Source organism: Perognathus longimembris, chromosome 5 (genome assembly GCF_023159225.1).
Source record: "Perognathus longimembris pacificus isolate PPM17 chromosome 5, ASM2315922v1, whole genome shotgun sequence".
Lineage (NCBI taxonomy): Eukaryota > Metazoa > Chordata > Mammalia > Rodentia > Heteromyidae > Perognathus > Perognathus longimembris.
In genome coordinates this window covers 81,081,844-81,101,630 of record NC_063165.1, presented here as the reverse complement: position 1 = coordinate 81,101,630, position 19,787 = coordinate 81,081,844, and the positions used below count along the sequence as shown (strand labels likewise).

Genomic DNA, 19,787 nt, shown 5'->3' with positions numbered 1-19,787 from the left:
TGCTCAGCTCAGCTTCAGCACTCAGACATCTTCCCTCCACTTCCAGAGAACAGTGCTCAGAGCCTTTTAGCATTTTATCTGGACGGAACAGTAATGGTTTTTACACAAGAGCTGCGAACTCTGTAAGTAAATCTATGTATTTATATGTCTAAAGTGCATTATAAAAAGAAGCCATAAATCCAGTTTTACACATAAAAGGAATTAGATTTTCCAGTTTACCTCTGCACTGGCACTCATAAAATGTGCAACAAATAAGTATGGAATGATCCATTTGAAGTTTGTAAATGTGTCTGGGGAAGCTGGCTGAAGTAGCCTTTTGCAAAAAAATTTTTTTTTCAAATGAGGATTTCTGTTCCTTTTTTTTTTTTTTTTTTAATCCAGTCGCATTCCTGAATGGCTGCTTTCAAATGAGCTCCAGACAGTTACCTGCCCATTTCTGCACGGCTGAGCAAATTCACCCTTCAATCCGAGTGTCTCTTCCTTCCTATTGCTCTGCATCTCCAAATTACAGAGGCTTCATCCCCGAGCTGGAGAGGTGCCAGAAGTTTCTCATCTAGCCGTCTGAGGGCTGCCTTTTTCTTTGCTCCCTTTGAGGCTCTCCGATGCCGAGAGTGAGTGAGCTCAACTCAGCTTCCCAGGCTTCCACTTGCTTCGCATTCCTGGACACACGCAGCCAGCTCCGTGCCTCCGAGGGACAGCGCCTGACTGCCGCTGCTTCTCCGGCTCCTCTTACCTGCAGGTGCTCCCCGAAACTTCAACATGCGGCTGGTAACGTATTGGCTTCTCGAAACATGCCACTTGGGTGTGCATTGAATGCGGTTGCTTAGGATATTTATAAAGCAATCTGTCTTTGGAATAACATGCATGCAAAAATAATGTCAGAGGAGGCTCAGAGAATGGCGTGGCTTAATTATTGGCCAAGGTGTGTGTGTGTGTGTGTGTGTGTGTGTGTGTGTGTGTGTGTGTGTGTGTGTGTGTCCTTGGTAAGGCAAGCATGCATGCATAAACATATTATTTATGTGCATATAGGTCTGTGCAGGCAGACTTCACTACAGGAATATTGTTGAAAGAATACTTTTTATGCTCAAGCAGGTTTTCTAATCAGATCTGTAAACACATCAGCAGCAAGTAGAGGAAAAATGCCTTTTTAAACCCACGCAAACAGCGTGTTTTAGCTACCTATTTAAAAAAACTCTCCTTTGTATATATGCATTTAAAGAAAGTGATTGTGTGTGTGTGTGTGTGTGTGTGTGTGTGTTGACAGTTTGGAGAGAAGAGTTACTTTGCTGCTATTTGAGAATCTCTACCCATGACAGCTGCTTTCCTACAATTCACAGGGGGACGGGGGCGATGGGGTTGTGGCCAAGCTTGGGAGAGACCTCAGGGAACACTAGCTGCAGCAGCCAGAGGAATTTAGGTATTTTAAATACTCGTGCTCGAATGCTAAGTGGATGGGTGGCTTCGCTGTAGCTGGTACCTGCTATGTTGTCTCCTGGCTCAGAAGAAACTCATTCACACCATACATTCAGTGTATGTGTGCTTATTGAACTCCAGGCAAGAGCAGGATGCCGCCTGCTCATAAATCACATTATTTATTTGCCAGCATTGGGCGTGAGCTAGCTTCTAAAATTAAGGAATTATCTAGCAATTAATAATACATTCAGCATCTCTTGTCTCCTTGGATGAGATTTACATGGATGGGACTTGCTCTTCTAGTTACAGAGATGAATGATTTAAAGTTCAGCCTTAATTGCTGTTTCAAATCCTGAAGCTGGAAAGATGCTTGCTTTATTTTATTTAAGAGGCTTAGTTTGAAGGATGTGTATGTGAATTTGTAAATGTGATGTCTCTAATCCGTGGTGTGCTCAGGAAAACAACTTGTGTTGCATGCTGCTCACTCGGGAAGCAGAAACTTCTCTGTCTTCAGATCATAGGTTTTTTTTTTCCCCCCATTTTGCGTTGTGTTCGTCCTTTTACAGATCAATACTTACTAATTGTTGAAAAGATGAGAAATGAGGTAACAAGTAAAAAAGTCACCAAGGAAGTCAGTTGATGTAGCAGCTTTCTAAGCAATTAAGTAAACTAGATTTTCACAAGTGGGTTTTCTAAATGAACAGTGGTGGTTGCTACTTGAAAATAGAAGTAGCTTAAATATTAACCTGTTAAGTGGAACAGATTAGGTTAGTATTAATGCCATCCTGTTATGCTTGTGTGTGTGGAAGTAAATCGGCTAATTATTTTATAATGACTAATTGTGATTTTTTTGGTTTCATGATATTGGTTGTGAAGCAGCTGGTTTGCTTTGTAGTGGGGCAGAGGTAAACTTCTGTGAGAGAATGATTGAGAAGTGGCAATAACGTGAGCACTCTGGAAAGAGAGTGTGGAAATGGCTTTTTATTTTACTGTTCAAGCTTTAACACCGTGTCTGTGATAGACATGTGATCATAGATAACTACCTATTTTAAAAATTATGTAACTTTTAATGCTGCTTATATTAACCCTGACACAATCACTAAAAGTAGCACAATAAAATGCATTTTAATCATATAGAGAGACAACTCCTTGAAAGGGTATATAAAATGAAGAAACATTGAAAATCTATTAATGTTATGTAGTGCTCTGTATGTAGCTGATTTTTTTTTTACTTTAGATATTTAGATACACCTAAGGTTGTTTTCTAGGAAGTCTTGGCTTTGTAAATATTTTGCCAAGGTTTCAAGGTTGAACACACAGGATGGGTGACCATGTCCTAGCGTTTCTGTGGATGTGAGAATATACAATAATGCATAGATAAAATATTGAGGTATAGAAAAATGTTCCTTGCACTTAACAACATGACAAAACACTTTCCCTGGACTTTTGAAGTTTATGTTGTCTGAAGTCCATTTCGTAGGCATAAAGAAGGGGTTTTAATTTAATTTATTTTTTCTGAGTCTTCATAGCATATATGATTTAGGACAACACTATTTTTCAGGAAATACTGTAGACACTATCCAGTCAAAAGGAAAGAGTGCCACATTTGCCATCTGTCCCTAATTATGGTGTCCTGTTGGCTCTTAGATGTATTCTAGGCCAGGTTTTAGGCGTGTTCTAGTCCAGGCCTTTCTTTGCTAAAACAGATTTGCAGTGCTCTTGCTTATATTTCTTCACTTTATGACTATCTGTGCTACCAAACATTTCATGTTTTCCGGCTCACCCAAAGAATGACATTAAAGCTATCATTTGTAATCTTACGATTCATCCAGAGCTGGAAACATTCATGCTTTAAGCTTTTATTAGAGCATCACATTGTAAAACTGTCTCCTAGTGTGGAACCAAGGTGGGTAGGACGATTGGGGGTCGAAGCTACAGAAATTGGAGAAGTTGGCCCCACTCCTTTGCCATGAACAGGTAGATGCCTTGCTGTCTGTGGGTTGAGACTCCATTCCTTTTCCTAGGTTGTATTTGTTTGTAGAATGACACAGGTTGAGGGGGTGGTCCGCAGAGAGGAACACCTCCAGTTACGCCAGGAGGACAGGCCGGTCAGGATAACCTTGGAGAAGCAGAGCCCTCAGCCAAGCTAAGACTAATAGCAGTGAATGGAAATGATGGATATTTAGGGTGGAGAGGCGGAAACAAATCACAGCCCAAGAGGGTGGCACCATTGTTTGGAGCTGAGAAGCCCTATTGGAAGTGATAGGAAATGAAATTCAAAAACAAATGAGTCTTAAATGTTCTTGACTTCATTTGACTGATTAGACACGGTGGGGAATTATTTGCATCAACAGTTCTTTCAGCAACAGCTTAAAATCTGCACGTATTTTTAACTCGTGTTTTGTGAGCATTCGCTGTGGGCCAGATCCTCCGCTAAAGAAATGCTTTATTTCCCACAGCTCAGCCTTCCTGGTCAGACCCTGCTTTCTTCAGGGAGATGTGAGGAGTGAAGGGCATCTACAGCTGCATGTTGAGCAAGGGGAACCGTTAGGATTTGGATCCCAGAGCCAGACCTTCAAACCACTGCACGGCACAATCCCTTAGCATATCCCCTCATCCCCAGTGCAGTTACAGACAGCTACGATTCGTTGTTCACTGCATGTGGCTGTGTGTGTGTGTGTGTGTGTGTGTGTGTGTGTGCCACAAAAAGGTTCAAAGGTAGCATCAGTAGAGAGAATGGTTTTCGGGGAAGTAAAGATGGGAGGGAAGATGGGACCGGAAATGGAGGTCTGACAAAGTCTCCTACAACCCAGTGAGTGGGTCCTCTCCCAGGAAGACTGGCTGCCACCAGGGCCTGGAGAGGAATGGCCAGGCTGAGCAGCTCAGCCTTGTCCCTGGGTGGGGTCCTAGGAAGAACAGAGCTGGCTGCAGAGTCATTCATAACTGGAAGCTTCTGTAGCGGATGCCAGTTGACTTGTTTTTGAAGTCATCTTTTATGATAATTATGCATATTAATTGCACCTATTCATGGGTTTCGCAGTGGCATTTCCAGGCCTGCACATATCACGTTTTGATGGTATCCATCCTCTCAACTCTCCTTTCCTTCTTGTCCTTCGCTATTCGTTCTCCAGTCCCTACCTTTCCCTACAATCTCTCCACTGCTTGCAAGCTTTTTAATTTTAATTGTACCTTCCACATTGTAGAGAAAGCGTGGGATGCTTGTCCCGCATCTGACTTTATCTTACTGAACCTGAAGATCTCCAGTTCTGTCCGTTTTCCTGAAAGCAATTTTTACCCTTCTTTATGGTTGAATATTATTCGGTGGACTATATTAAAAAGTCCTGCCCAATTTCCTTTCCTCCTCTCTCATGTTTACTTTCCTCTCAGCTGCGTTCAATGCAGATGCTGCCGTGGTACCTGTTCTCAGGGACAAAAATGACACAGCCAGTATGACTATTAGTTATAGTCCTTTGTAAGTAGAGCTGTGGATGAAGCAATCCACCAGTGACAGTGTTTCACAGCCTCTAGCAGGCGTGGTTCCGGAGTCGAGTCCAGTACTTTGTTGAATTCTCCATATTATTCTTCAACTATTCATCTGTTGATGGGTACCTTGGCCATTGTGAATAGTGCTACCACGCACACAAGGGCACAGGTATTTCACAGGAGTGCTTCCTTCATTTCCTTTATATACATAGCCAGGAGTGGTAGAGCTGGAGCATAAAGTAAGCTTATTGGTTTTCTGAGCAACTCTATATTCTTTCCATATCAACTCTACAATTTTCCATACCCTCTCTCACTGTAACAGGGCTCCAATTTCCTCCGTGTTCCCTCCAGCTTCATTTTATTTATTTTGAGCTAGCCATTCTGATGAACAGGCAGTTGGAGTCACAGAAGGTTCTTACTGAGAGATGCCAAGAGTTCGAGAGAGGGCTGCAGGTGGCATATTTCCCTGAGTGATGACCAGCTACATCTTCCATTCCTTCTTCACCTCAGGCACAGCTCGTGCTACAGGGTTTCAAATTTACTGTCATTGAGAGATTCTGACTCTAATCTCTTAAATAAGAGATAGAAAACAAATGTGACTCATATTTACACCAATCATTCTGATGAAAAAAATTAGGTTCTCTATCTTTCCAAATGTGAAAACATGTAAGGTAGTCACATGTAATTGCAAACAAAATTTTTAATGAAAAGGAAATGATGGCAAAGCCTTGTTGCTGAAGTACATTTCATGTACAGAAATGAATAATACATTTTGTGAAAACTTGGAATGAGATGTGGGGGTTCTCAAGGCAAATATTTTAATTGTTCTTAAAACTGGACAATTTAAATATTTGTCTAGGCTGTCACAGTTTACTGTCCAATTCATGAAGAAAGTTGCGGTAACATGACATAGCATTCTTAGAGTAAAAAAAGAAAACTTTTAGGGCTGAGTGTGTAGCTCAGTGGTAGCCGTAACACATGCACACACACACACATACACATGAAAATACACACTAATAGAGGCAAATACAGTAATAAAACAACATCTACTAAATAGCTGCAGATGCTGACTTGTGCCCAATAAGCTATGAAAACATGTTGCCTACTTGCATATTTGCTCTTTTATGAAGAGACAGCCAATCCAAACTCAGGCTGCAGAAATGCAAAACCCAACACCTTAGCTTCTAGAGCATGGGGTTTTCACAAGTTGATGACAAGAAATCTTCTTCTCAGTTGTAGACAGATGTAGTGTGTTTCCTTTGTGGGGTCAAAATGAGAAATAAATGAAATCTCAGGAATGAGAAAGGAGGTGTGACTTCCTATGTGGATTTGGGGGTTCTGTGCTCAATCCTTCAATTCGGGGTAGACAGCTACAGTGTACGTGCTTAATCTTTGTGAGAGTCTGATAAGGTAGGTACTATTGGGAGCTGATGGCTCATGCTTGCAGTCCCAATTACTTGGGAGGCTAAGACTGAGGATTGTGGGTGAAAGCCAGCCCAGGGAAGGGGAATCTGTGAGATTCTTCTCTCCAGTTAACCACCGGTAAGTCAGAAGGGGAGGTATAGCTCAAGTGTGAGAGTGCCAGCCTTGAGTGGAAAAAGCTAAGGGACAGAGCCCAAGCCCCAACTTCAAACTCAAGGACTTTCTCTCTGTCTCTTGTCTGTCTTGTCTCTGCCTGCCTGCCTGTCTGTCTGTCTGTCTCTCAGAGAGTGTGAGCAGACACAGCAGGCACAGTGAGTGTGAGCAGGAGCAGTAGTTGGCTTGGCTTCCCAGCCTGGAACTCTCATAGCCCTTTTTCCTCCTTCTCTTCTCACTTCCCGGAAGTAGCAAGTTCAAGACCGGCACTCACCCTGTTTTCATGGACTGCTACTGGGCTGCCTGCTGAAGTTAAACGCATATGGCTGTAGTCCTGCAGTAGTAAGTCTTGGCAGAAGGGACCTCGTGCACTCAGTCCCCTCGCTAGCCCACTCGTCTAAGTGGGCTTAGTGAACACTTGGGACTGGGAGACTGGAAGTCTGTCCTCCGGTTCATCCAATTGGACACTTCGAGCTCACCTTAATGGAAGGAAGAAAGGAGAGTGCCCGTCTCCTCTCCTGGGTCCTACAGCTATGTGGTTTGGTCCCTCCTGGCAGGCTCCTCCTGCCCAGGACTCAGGGGGTGGTGGAGGCCCGGCGGTGGAGGCCCGGCGGTGGAGGCCCGGCGAGGCACGCTGGGCAAGGTCAGCGCAGGAGGGCCTGCTCATCCGGCCGTGCGTCTCCGTGACCCTGCGCTGCTCTGGACAAACGCGGCGCAGTGGGGTCTGCACCACGCAGGGACCCACTGGCCACACGTGCTGTCTGCCCCCCGCAACTCTCCACACGCACAGTGGGAAACCGAATCCTTCGCTGCCCCGAGGATAAGAGGACGTGTGCGTTGTCCTCAGCCCGTCCTCAGGAGCAGAGAGGCCGCAGGCCTCCAAGGTCGAGAGCACCCAGCTCCCCACCCCAGCGAGCCGACGGCTCATCAGCGGGGTGCCAGAGGGAAACTTACTCTTCTGGATTTGGGTTTTCTTGGCTGTCAGATGCGCATCCTAACGGTGCCTTTCTACCTACAGCTGTGTGGTTGGGAGGAATAGATGACAATGGGCATAGTGTGCCCCAACTGGGGCTCAGCTTGCGGAAAATACTCCTTGCCTATCCATGTCTCCTCCATGGAATCCCCTTGTCTTCAGCATTGTTTCTTAGAGTGAAAGGCCCAGGAATACACAGTGTCCCTGAGGACGGGCATTATCATTCCGTGCCATCTGCAACCACTTGTTCTAATCCAATAAATCACTGATATAGTATGCACCTCATAATTGGTGGGGAAGAGCCAATTAGCCCGGCTACCTCTGGATGGCAATTTGCAATGCCGTTCAATTGTTTAAATGCTCATCTCCTCTAGCCTGTCAATTCTTTACTTCTAAGAATATTCCCATAATTGAGTAGTGCATTTGCTGCATGTAGCATTGTTTGCCATATTAAACATCTGCATGTGGCAAAATACCCATCCGGAGGAAAAATACTTAAAGAAGTAGTAGGGTTTGAATTCAGAGCTTTGTGCTTGCTATGTAGACACTCTACCTCTTGAGCCACAAATTCTTACCCTTTTTGCTCTGGTTATGTTTGAGGTAGAGTCCTGCTGTGTGTCTGAGCCATATTGGGCCTTGATCCTCTTGTTTCCACTTCCCACCCTAGCCAGGATGGTAGGCGGCACTACTCTGCCCATGGATTTCTAGCTGAGATGGAAGTCTCATAAACTGTTTGCTCAGACTGTACTCAAACCATCACCCTTCAGATCTCAGCCTGTGTTTGTAAAATATTGCTTACGTAATCATAGAAACGATGTCAATGTAGATATGAGTCATAATCAGTAATTTTTTTTATCAACCATGTGGAAGAGGGAATGTATTGCGTTGCCTTTCACCTTGCTGGTCCTGGGACTTGAACTCTGGGACTGGGCACTGTCCCTGAGCTTCTTATACTCAAGGATAGCACTCAACCCTTTGAGCCACAGCTCAACTTCTGTCTTTTTGGTAATTTATTGAAAATAAGAGTTTCACATATTTTCCTGCTGGGGCTGGCTTTGAACTGTGATCCTCAGATCTCAGCCTCCTGAGTAGCTGGGATTTACAGGCGTGATTCACTGGCATCTGGCTGTACTGTTGAATTTTAAACCCCAGTGTACATTGCTTGTACCATCTAGAGATGATAATTTTAAAACAGGGTCAAGAGAAATCCCTTTCTTCCCGAATCCCATGATAATTTGTTTTTAAAATGATTAGTTCCCCAAATCCTCAGGCCTTGACACAGGAGTTTCGAATCTTTGAGCCAACTACCGCGTTAAGTTAAAACAGAATGTGCATTAACTCACTTCCCAAGCTCTTAATTTGCTCCTAGGGAGCAGAAAGTGAAATGAGGAAGGAGATTTTCTAACAACCAGCCACAGGAGAGTCTTAAGTCCTGTGGCAACGATTCCTGTTGTTCAAAAGTTCATGCACTTAGAGAGTAAACATTAAATCAAAAGCATTAGATGGGAGAAGGGAAAACTAAGTTGATGGCTTTTCCCGGGACTTATTAATTCTAAGCCCATATACACGCAGGACTTTTTTTTTTTTTTACATTAAGCTTTCTCTATATTTCTACAGCCTCTTGCTCAATGTTTTGCAAAATGCTATAGCAAAGTTGCATTGCTCTAGGGGCTACTGAGGGCCGAAGTCGTCGGCGTGCAGCAGTGATGGGGCTTCGTGCGGTGAAAATGCTTGCACAGCCGCCGTCTCGTTTGATGCTCACAGATGTGCTACTGAGCACAAGTTATTCCTAAGCTCATTTTCTCCAGTGCGCTCTGAGGTTTACCGAGGTTGTGTGAGAGCAGGCCAGTACTCAGTGGACACACAGGTCCCGGGGTGACCTCCTGGCTGTCCTCGTCACCAGCCACTCAGGGCGGAGCCGCTAGTGTTCTCCCGCACTCCACAGCTGTGAAATGGGTTCGCGGCTGCCTTGGCGTCGCCCTCACGCTGGGCTAGCCACCCACACCTGCTCCTCATTTAAATACTGAACTATCTGAACACCCCAGCTTCCCCCGTGTTGACTCACTAACATCATCACAGATGAGCAATCTGCTGGCGTGTAGAACATGGCCGCTCTAATCATGCAGGTCGCTTCAGGAGTTGGCTGGAATGCAACAACGTGGTGCTAGCTAGAGTGCATGCCGTGGAGCAGAGGGTCGACAGAAAACAGCAACAATAGGGATGACTAATAATACCGGAAAGAATTCCGAGTCCAGGCCAGGGCAGCAGACCAGGCTCTGGTGGGGAGACCCAGAGCCTTGTCCACTAGGAGGCGACAGAAAGAAACTTCCTGTGAGCACAGCTGGGCCCAGGAGGAGCCTAAGTGCAGAAGCTCCAGCCCTTGATTGTCAGCGCCCCCCCCGCCCCCCCCCCCCCCCCCGCCAGCTTTCTGAACACTCCAGGGTACTTGAGGACAATGAAAGGTCAGAAGAGCCACGTCACCCGGCATGTAGTCTTCCTTCAGAACATGCCCCTGAGATTCTTCTGATCCCGTCTAAGATTTCAACTTCTTCCAGTCAGAGGTTGGTGGAAATCTGGAAAGCCCAGGCTTGAAAATCTATATGCTACTGTGACTTAGTGTAAAATATTTGGCCAATTCTTCTCTTGCGTTTTACAAAATGTTTTCTTTAATACACAACTAACTTATGCTTAGTACAGAAAACACATGGAATCAGAATAGAAGAAGACAAAAATCCTTAGGAAGAAGCAGTGTTTATTTCCATTTTGTCCTGTAGCTATCAAAACGTAATAAGTACATTTATGTTGGCAAAAACTATAACGCATATGGCCTCTCATAAACCCTAACATGTATCCTGTCTATTTTCACATCAGCAGATACTTTTCTTTAAATTCATTTTCAAAGCTTGTGTAGTATTCGACTAGGTAGACATTCCAAGACTTAAGCCAAAATTCTCATCTTCAGTGTTTAGATTGTTTTCTTTCTCAAAAATTATTGAAAAAAATCATTGTACAGATACTTGGTTCTTTTTATAACATCAATTCTTAGAAGTAGGGCTTCTAGACCAAGGTCCAAATGCATTTTCCAAGATTTTTATGTCCAATTATCTTCCAGTTACACTTTCGCTTATTTTACCCATGCTTTTAGTATAAGCAAGCCATCAAATTGATGTCTATTTAAGTGAGTATATTTATTGTAAGAGGTAGAATATGTTCACTAGTCCCACACTGTGATGCCAAGAGTGAAGAATGAACCACGCAATGCCCACCCCACTCCGCAAACCACATATTCTTCGTCACGTGGGAGAATAAGCCAATCAAGAGAGCAGAGCCCTTCCACTGTGGCTAGGGTCAGGGCGTCTTTTCCAGGGCTGGAAGGAGCCCTTCCTGAGCCCTTCGACCCCAACCCGGGACTCACACGGGAGACCACAGGGGTGCAACCCTTTCAGCAGAAATTAGTCCCGGTGACACCAGCCTTGCCGCCAGAGTAATCCCTGCTACAAAGAAAGCCTAGGAATTAATGGTCTAATAAACTGAGTTAGTGTTTCATCTTGACAAAGGATTAATTAGGGGGAAAAGAAACTAACATTTATTCCGTTCCCTATTTGACAGGCCTTTTATTATTACATTATTGCATTGAATGCTCCCTACAACCTGCAGGGCCTGTATTACCATGGGTGTTTACAACCCAGGAATGGAATCCAGACAAAGCATCACACTGAATGCCACGGAGCTGTAGCTGGGGTTTGAACCTAACTTTCCTGGATTGGTATCTGTCCTTTGTCTTTCTTCATTGGGTACACAATAAGCAATAAGCCTGACTATTTTTTCCCTAGAATATTCATTGGAAATGTGAACACATTTTAATCAGTTAAACTGAAGGTCTCCTCTTAAAAATCAGCCTCATACCTATAATCCTAGATGCTCAGGAGGCTGAGACTTGAGTATCAAAGTCGGAAGCCAACCGTTGTAGACAAATCAGAGAGGCTCGAATCTCTAAATTAAGTAGCAAAAAGCTGGAAGTAGAAACATGGCTCAAGTGGTAGAACACCATCCTTGAGTGAGAAGGCTAAGGAACAGCATCCAGGCCCTAAGCTCAAGCCCCAGTACACACACACACACACACACACACACACACACACACACACACACACACACACACACAATCAGCTTGTCAATCAGACTTAGAAACCCTGTAAAACTGTATCAGTTAGGACCAGAAACATAGGACCAGAAACATAGAGTCCACTAACCTAGCCAGAGAAACAAAGTGCATTGTTTTAGATAATAAAATGCCACGTGATGCAGGATTCCTGGCTGTCTGGGAGGCAGTGTGTGATTTCTTCAGGGGCCAGTCCATTCCGTCTTGCTGTCCTGCATGCTCTTTGCGGGCTTGGAGGTGTCCTTTATACTAACAGCGGAGCAACAGCGGGGCTTTAAAAGTTTGGAAAATGACATATTCATAATGTGACATCTAAAGCTGGGAAAGTGGAGCCCCTCCCTTTCCCAAAATACCTTTATGTTTGAAGAGTCAAACAAACTCCCTATGGTTTTTTTTTTTTGTTTTTTTTTTTGGCCAGTCCTGGGCCTCGGACTCAGGGCCTGAGCACTGTCCCTGGCTTCTTCTTGCTCAAGGTTAGCACTCTGCCACTTGAGCCACAGCGCCACTTCTTGCCATTTTCTGTATATGTGGTGCTGGGGAATCGAACCCAGGGCCTCATGTATACAAGGCAAGGACTCTTGCCACTAGGCCATATCCCCAGCCCAACAAACTCCCTATGGACTGTCCTTCATGCCTCACTGCCCAGAACATACCACAGGCCCCTTCCTAAGCCAAGTGCCAGCCCTTGTGTGTCTTAGCCAGGGTCCACTCCTGGCCTGGGGAGGGTGAACCCCGAATCCAGGTTTTCTGGCGGGAAGGGGCCACCCACACTGCTGTAGCCCCACGTACCAGAGATGGTGATGTGTTGTGTGTTTATTTTATTTTTGATGGGTATATAGTAACTGTATGCATTTATGGGGTGCAATGCTACCTTTTTATATATTTATACATTGTGTAATGATCATACCAGGGGATTAGCATATCTACCACCTCAAAAGCTCACCCTTTATTTATGGTGAGATAGTCAGCATCCTCTCCACTAGGTACTCTGAAATACATGTTATACTGTGGTTAACGATAGTCCCTCTGGGGTGTCATAGAACATCACCACTGACTGTTTTGGCTGAACTGTAATTTTGCACCAAACACTGTGAGATTACTTTTTTGTATTCAGTGATGGTGCACTTGTAGGCTTTCCGGCGGTAGAAAGCTATACTGCTGCTTTTCTGGAAAGCTGTACTTTTATATAACGGGCTCAACAAACAAACATTTTTTTTTCTCCAGTTTGGTCTGTCAAATCTTTCCATTCTCATCACTTTTCTCTAATAGAATTCCACATTCTTATTTTTGTAACCAAAATGTTCAAGTAGTGTTTCCCAAAAATGCAGGTAAAGTAAGATTTTGTGGGATGTGAAGAGGGGCCCAATAACTCTTGCCTATTAGAATTAGCCCAGTTTTTCATCACAAAAAAGGGTCTTCTTGGAGAGCATTTAAAAAGATGAAAGCTATTTTTCTATTGTATGAACTTTCATTTTAGCAAGCCATTTAGCTTTCATGCTTATATTAACACAATTAAAACAAAAATTGAAATAGAGGGATGCATACTGACTGCCAAGACAGTTAATTCAATAAAGCAATTTATTGATTTGAGCGAAAAACCAATCAATTCAGTTTTCATTGAGCTAATTTATTAATTGAGTTGAAATAATCAATACAGCTCAACAAATGTTTTCCTAAACCTATGATTTATTGTTCTAGTAGGCTAAGTAAGGGGTGCCATAGAAAGTCTTAGACAACCTGGCCAAGAAGAGTAAACAATTAATATCAATAAAAGCATCTATAATAAATACCCCATGAACTATAGCAGAGGTATGTGATGCTTGTAAATTCAGTAATAACTAATTCATCAAGAACTAGTTATGGCCTCAGTTACTCCTGACATGAATTAACAGCACTACTTACCAGCAACTTTGTTTTATAGATGGAAAGTTCAAGGAAACAGTCTTCCTGGTACTTTATTATAATCCATGTTAAATAAATCTTTTCCTCTGGAAGGAAGAAAGAATACATGGTAGGATGAAGGGATGTTGGTTGTCTGGATGAAATGAGAGAAATCTGTTACAAGATTTCCTAGGGAGTGAGAGTAAAGCCATAATAATAGTAATAGTAAGAACACACACAATTGACCTTCTATCATTGAGCACCAGACATCACGCAGTCTCTTTAGATATGTTTCTACTTCAGTTTTCACCAAGGCCTACATTGAGGCCCCTGTTATTATTGCACAGGTGACCGGAGACACTTGTCTACCTGACTCCCAATAGGAGAGGAGAGGTCAGAGTAAGGGTACAGGAGATGCTGATTTCATGCCTTGACAGAAAAATTAGAAGGGCATGTAAACGACAGAGGAGGCTTCCCCATTCAGACCCAGCGTTGTAGGGTGACCTTGAGGTAGTCAGCTTTTCTTTTTGCCATGCCCCTCTGGTTTCAGAAGTCTAGAACTCACGTGTGGCCCAGGGAAACGCACAGACTGTGTGTGCAGGAGGGGAGCAGCTGGCCGGGCTGCTGATTCTCGAAAGCAGGCAGGCGGACAGCTGCGGGTGGAGCTGGTCCGGGGGTCCCCGATCGTGGAGTCAGTGGACAAGGCGGGGATGTGAGGCTTGCTCAGGGCTGAAAAGTCGCATGCGTGGAAGGAGGGCGTCCCATGCGAGGGCCTGGCCCGGGGGCGATGGACGGACGGAGGACGGGAAGGAAGCCCAGGTGTAAGCGGACCGGGTGCAGGCAGCCGGCCAGGCCCGAGCGAGCCCGCAGTGGCTGCCCTTTCCCCCAGGACAAGGATGGCATCCCCTCCCCCCTCGCGGGCAGAGCGGCACCCACGTCGCCCGCGTGCCGGAAGTCTGCAGATTGCCTTTCTCTGTATCAACCACCTGGGAGAAATGGATCAGCTTGTGTGGGTCCATGTGGTTGTAACAAAAGCTTCACCTGCTTCCAAGAGCAATGCGTGTGTGTGTGTGTGTGTGTGTGTGTGTGTGTGTACACGCACATACTGCGCTGATTCCTTCGATTGATTTCTATCTACTCCCGTAGAGGTAGCTAAAACCCAACTTCTTAAAGTATTGGGGAAAGTATCAGTTGAAAAACTTTCAAAATTATCTAACCAAATAATGGTGGCACACTGGAATTCAATGTCGAATTAAAACACTTATTGTTATTGTAAAGGTGATGTACAGAAGGGCTACAGTTACAGAAGTCAGGTTAAAAAGTACATTTCTTTTTGGACAATGTTGCCTCTTTCCCTTACTCTCTCAGTTTTTCCCTCCCACCCACAAGTTGTATAATTCATTTTCAACCTAGTGTGCAATGAGTACCACTGCTGTGTTTGCTCACCCTTTGTCTCTCCATTTCTGTGCCTCTTACACTCCCAAAGACATATAAAAAAACAGACAGAACAAAAAGGAAAGAAAATAAAAACAGCTAAAAGAAAAAAAACACTTCTTGTTTCCATATCTTGGAATTCTTTTTGATAAATACCATTTTGTATGATCAGGTGCACATAGGCCTTGTACCTTTCTGTGACTTTGAATCCTTCTCATGTATTTCTGAATATGCTACATCTTGCTTTCTTTATAATTCATTATAAGTTTTTGCTATAATAGCATTGATTAGAAAGGATATTCCTGAATAGTTAAATGATTCAAATAGACACTAGGAAATACCAGGGTGAGCCTCTTAGTCGGTTTGGACTGCTAGAAAAAAATATCCTAAGACCGAATAGTGGGTCCTGGGGCGGGCCTTGTCCTGAGTGACAGCCTCCTCCCCCATGTTCCCCCTCCCCCATGTTCCTACACAGAGCAGAAGCTGGAAGGGGAACCCTGGGGCTCCCTTCCAGGACCCCAGCCTGATTGATCAGTGAGGATTTACCCTCACCTCCCATCCTAGGAATCAGGATTTCCATATTTGCCCTGGGGAGAGTGAGGAGCCACAAAGATTCACATCTTATCTACTAGTGAGAAGACAGGGCCTGATAGCCAGGCTATTTGCACACGCGTACATAATGACTTTCATTCGAGACAAGTTGAACATCTAAAATGGCACCCAAAGAGGACAATTCATTGAAGGTTTTTGAGTCCCTGAATCCACACTGGAATGACAAAGGAAGAGGAGGAAAGAGGGGTGCACAGGCAGCAGTTCATAATACAGACTATCCGCTCATAGGTGAAGAGACAGCGAGGGAATCGGGTCATCGCGTCTTCAAGGTTTCTAATAAGTAAGTGAAGCACAGACTATCTGTGGATGCTAAAGTCATGTCAGGGTGCAGAACACCCATGTTCTGTTCAGATGTCGCCCCTCAGATGACTTAAAAGGAAAAGTGCCTCTGGAGCCGGCCAGCCAGAGAATAGCATCTTCCCCAGCCCAGCTCAGCAAGAGCAAGGGGACGGGACGTTTCCGCTTCCTAACGCTCTCGGAAGGCCAGGCCCGCATGGCCTGCGAGCCGCCCTGGACCCCCAATGTTAGATCAGCGCGCAATCTCAGGCAGCAACTCTTCACCCCCAGAACATCAGACGCTCTAGGAGGCAAGAGGATGGGGTCTTTACGGAAGTCAATGTCATGAAAAACAGCAGATGGGCAAAAGAGAGCGATGCGCGCGTCTTGCGCTGCCTAGCTGCACCGTGTGGACTAGCGCTAGAGTCTCCATTCTTCTTGCTGCTCCATTGTGGCGAAGGACATAGGAAATATTTCAAAGACAACCTGAGCAACTGAAACATAGACTCTCGGTAAGAAAAACAGCATTGGATGCACTGATTTTTCTTTGCTGGCATTTGTACTGGATCCTTACTCTTAGGAAGTGCATGAAGGAATATTTAGTGGTGCTAGGTCGTAGTTTCTAGAACATGCTTTCAAATAACTACATTTCCAGTGAGTTTACTGTCTGATTCAGTTGGTTTAGAGCTTTAATGTATCGATCACTCAAGAGGACATTTCTTTCTATGCTTCAGCAGATTGTTTGAAATCCCTCAATGGGAGCCCACACTTTGTCTCCCATTTTTATCTGTTTCTTTGGCTCCTGTTACCTTTGTCACAGTTCAGCCACCATGGAGCAAATGCCTGGATTTGTATGAAGCTGCTGTGTCCTTCAGAGCCTCCGGTCACACCCAGCAGGTGTCGGCCAACACAGAGGCCTGTCTGATCCTTCAATTTTATTAGATCTTACAACAATTTTCCAGTTAGGTCTTTATGTCTTTCTTTCCAGCAAGTCTTTGTCAAAAAATGAATCTACTTCATTAGTTTCCCAGGGATTAATCATTATAGAAAAGAGAAAAGTCAGGAGCTTTTCTATTCCCATTCCTAACTCCTTTTATTAACTAATTTTTTAAATAATACATGGTATGTATGAAGAGTTCTTATCTTTTTATTAAAATCTGACTCCTCCACTTTTTAATAAAATGTCTCTTCTTTGAAACCCAGAATAAGCTGTGTGGTGTCCTGTCCTCCAAATGGAACTTGGCTGTGGTGGGGGTGGGTGCAGTGGGGAGGGCTTTTGCCCTTTGGAGGATGCAGGAGCCTGAGCCTCCTGCGGCTTACACCCCAGAGTTTTCTCCTTTGCATAGATCTTCTTGGTAGTGTCCCAAAAATCAATACTCCCAGCCACTCCTATTAATAACAGCATGTTCTCCCTCACAACCAACAACGGAGACACTTGTGAAGGTCCAGCCAGGATCTACAAATACTGACTCAAAGTAACTGCTGTGTGACACAAGAATGAGACATTAGCTGTGACACCAATTAGACATTAGAGTAAGTATCCGAGGTTATGGGTAATAGAAAAGGGTGGATAAGTTGTTCAGAAGCAGTTCTGGTTTTCAGGTCTTCAGATGTTCATTCTATGCTTTCCTGATAGAGTAATATAAGCACGGTGGTGGTTGTATTTTTCACTGGATGGTTTAGTGAACATGTAACCCCAACACTTCTCTGATTCCAGACCCAGGTGTGGACCCCGGGAAGGGCTGTATCTCCAACGTGGAACCCTCGGGGCATCAGGAGTGAGGGTTGGTGGATGGTTCACGGAGGGGTGAGAGTTGGCAGGAAATTCCTGTGAATGTCAGAATCTTTAGAAGAGGAAAAAGAAATGAAAGTGTCTAATGACATTTGATTTCTGTTACACATGTACTACGTAGAGCTGTATTTTGGGAAACAAAAAATTGATGTTGCATACCTCAATCAATGAATGGTATTTTAAGAGTGTTTCTGTTATAGAATATGAACTCGTGTGTGTGTGTGCGTGTGTGTGTGTATGTTGCACATGTACTGAGGTTTGAACTCAGTATCTCACGCTCTCACTCAGCTTTCTTCTCTTTTACTCATATCGGGTGCTCTACCATGTGGGCTGTGCCTCCAGTCTAGCATTTTGCTGGTCCATTGGAGACGGAATCTCAGACTTTTTTTCCCATGGTAGTTTTGAACCACAGTCCTCTAGGTCTCCGACCCTGAAGAGCTAGAATTACAGGTGTGAGCCACCAGTGCTCAGCCATAAATGGATTTTTATCAGAACCAAGTTGATGCAACTGTTATGCCCTTTCCTAGTAGTTACAATAGGTTGTAATTCCACATCATTTAGTAATAATTGCCTCCCATGAAACCCTCACCCTCACGCTTCCAGCACTTTCTCTACCTTTTAGAGCTTTCAATCCCCCCTACCTACTCTCCAAATCCAGCATCCAAACGAGGGATGTTTCGCACAGAGGAGAAACTATTACCTCTCTGAACTCTCTCCCTTCCCCAGCTATTATCATAGTCCCAGATTTCTTGCTAATTGATTATGTAACTCTTCTTAACATTCCTTCACATCTTGGAACTTTGCACACGGACATGAAGGCGACATTCCCAAACATGACATCAAGTGGAAACTCAGAATCCTACCCATGACTCTGAATTGAAAATAGTAAGTGTGTATAGACCATGTTCTTACCCCTGAATGAATGCCGGGGAAGCCGCTTCCTTTTCCAGTCTGGAAACAGTCAAGGAAATCTCAATGGCATCAAGAGCACCAGCGGGCAGGGGGGCGGTGCTCTCTGAGTGAGTGGCGCCTCCTGGTGGCCCCACAGGGAGGCGCGAGCTGCCAGGGAGTGTGGACCATTATCTTGCTGTGTTCTATGATGGTGGCAGCTTCTCTGGTCACTGACGTTTCTCTGGAACCCACCTTTGCCAACACAGTTCCACCTAGCGGCCTCTTCAGAGCTGACTTCGCAGCCCTGCCACGGCCCCTCTTGGATTATGGATTGGGAATCTTTCTAGATTTTGGCTTTTCTTGTCTTCAGTCTTTACCCACCATAGCTCTAAAGATTCCTGGGATCGACATTGTCTTAATGTCTTCATGTTCCGTTAAACATTTTGGTCTTAAATTTAGGAAAGGCTAAACTCATTCGATTATTTTGCAGTCAAAGTAACAATATTTCTACCCAGCTCTGCATGCGAGCACACTTCGGTATACAATTTCATTCATCTCCTATTTGCATACAGCAGCTGCATGTTTCTAGCTGTGGACGAGTTTGATTGCCTTTCAGATTCAGGAAAAAGTCACAGCTGGCGTGAGATGTGCAGAACGGCTCTTTGCATTTTGTCTTTCTGTTTTTCTGTCATGAATGTTGTGCCAGTCACCAGTCCAATGCACGTTCACCAGTGATGTCTCCTTTTACAAAGAGGAAACCTGACTTGGAGTGCTGTATGTCAGTTGCTAAGCTAATAAGATAATCCACCTTTTATTTCGAAGTCTATAATCTTATAGATGTTCCTTTCCTTCTTTCTTGCAACAGTCAATGGATGAAGATCCTGTTATCATAATCCTATTAAAATGTATCCTCCCCCTTTTACAGCAATTCTTGATAATAGTATTTATCCTTCTAAGCACCCAGGGAGAAGAATGATAAAAAGACAAATGTATTTGAAATTTCTGGAAAGGATCATTTCAAAAATTGAGCAAGTATAGCAAAAACAGGAATGAATAGCAACTAATGCTAAGCAGAACAGAATAACAGTTAACTTGTGAGCTATGCTTCTGTTTTGCCTCTGGTTGAAGATGAAGTCATTTTTCTACAGAAATGTTCCACATTGGTCGCATGTGTCCAGATGGGCCTGTAGTCAGTCACCTGTGGTATTTCTAGGAACTGCCACAAATTATATACTATGATTCGACTGTACTGATGGCTTGAAATTTGTACCACCGTTTAAAGAATAAATAATTAGCTT

The 19,787-nt window shown here is 44.2% G+C and overlaps 1 protein-coding gene across 1 annotated transcript in view; it reads left to right on the top strand.

The window, feature by feature from the left end:
- Window positions 1-696: 696 nt before the first annotated feature.
- Window positions 697-19,787, top strand: part of Iqcj (IQ motif containing J) — a 116,437-nt gene continuing 97,346 nt past the window's right edge. The window contains exon 1 of the mRNA XM_048345858.1: window positions 697-768. Coding sequence (XP_048201815.1) covers window positions 760-768 — 9 coding nt within the window. The 5' untranslated portion in view covers window positions 697-759. The remainder of the gene's footprint in view (window positions 769-19,787) is intronic.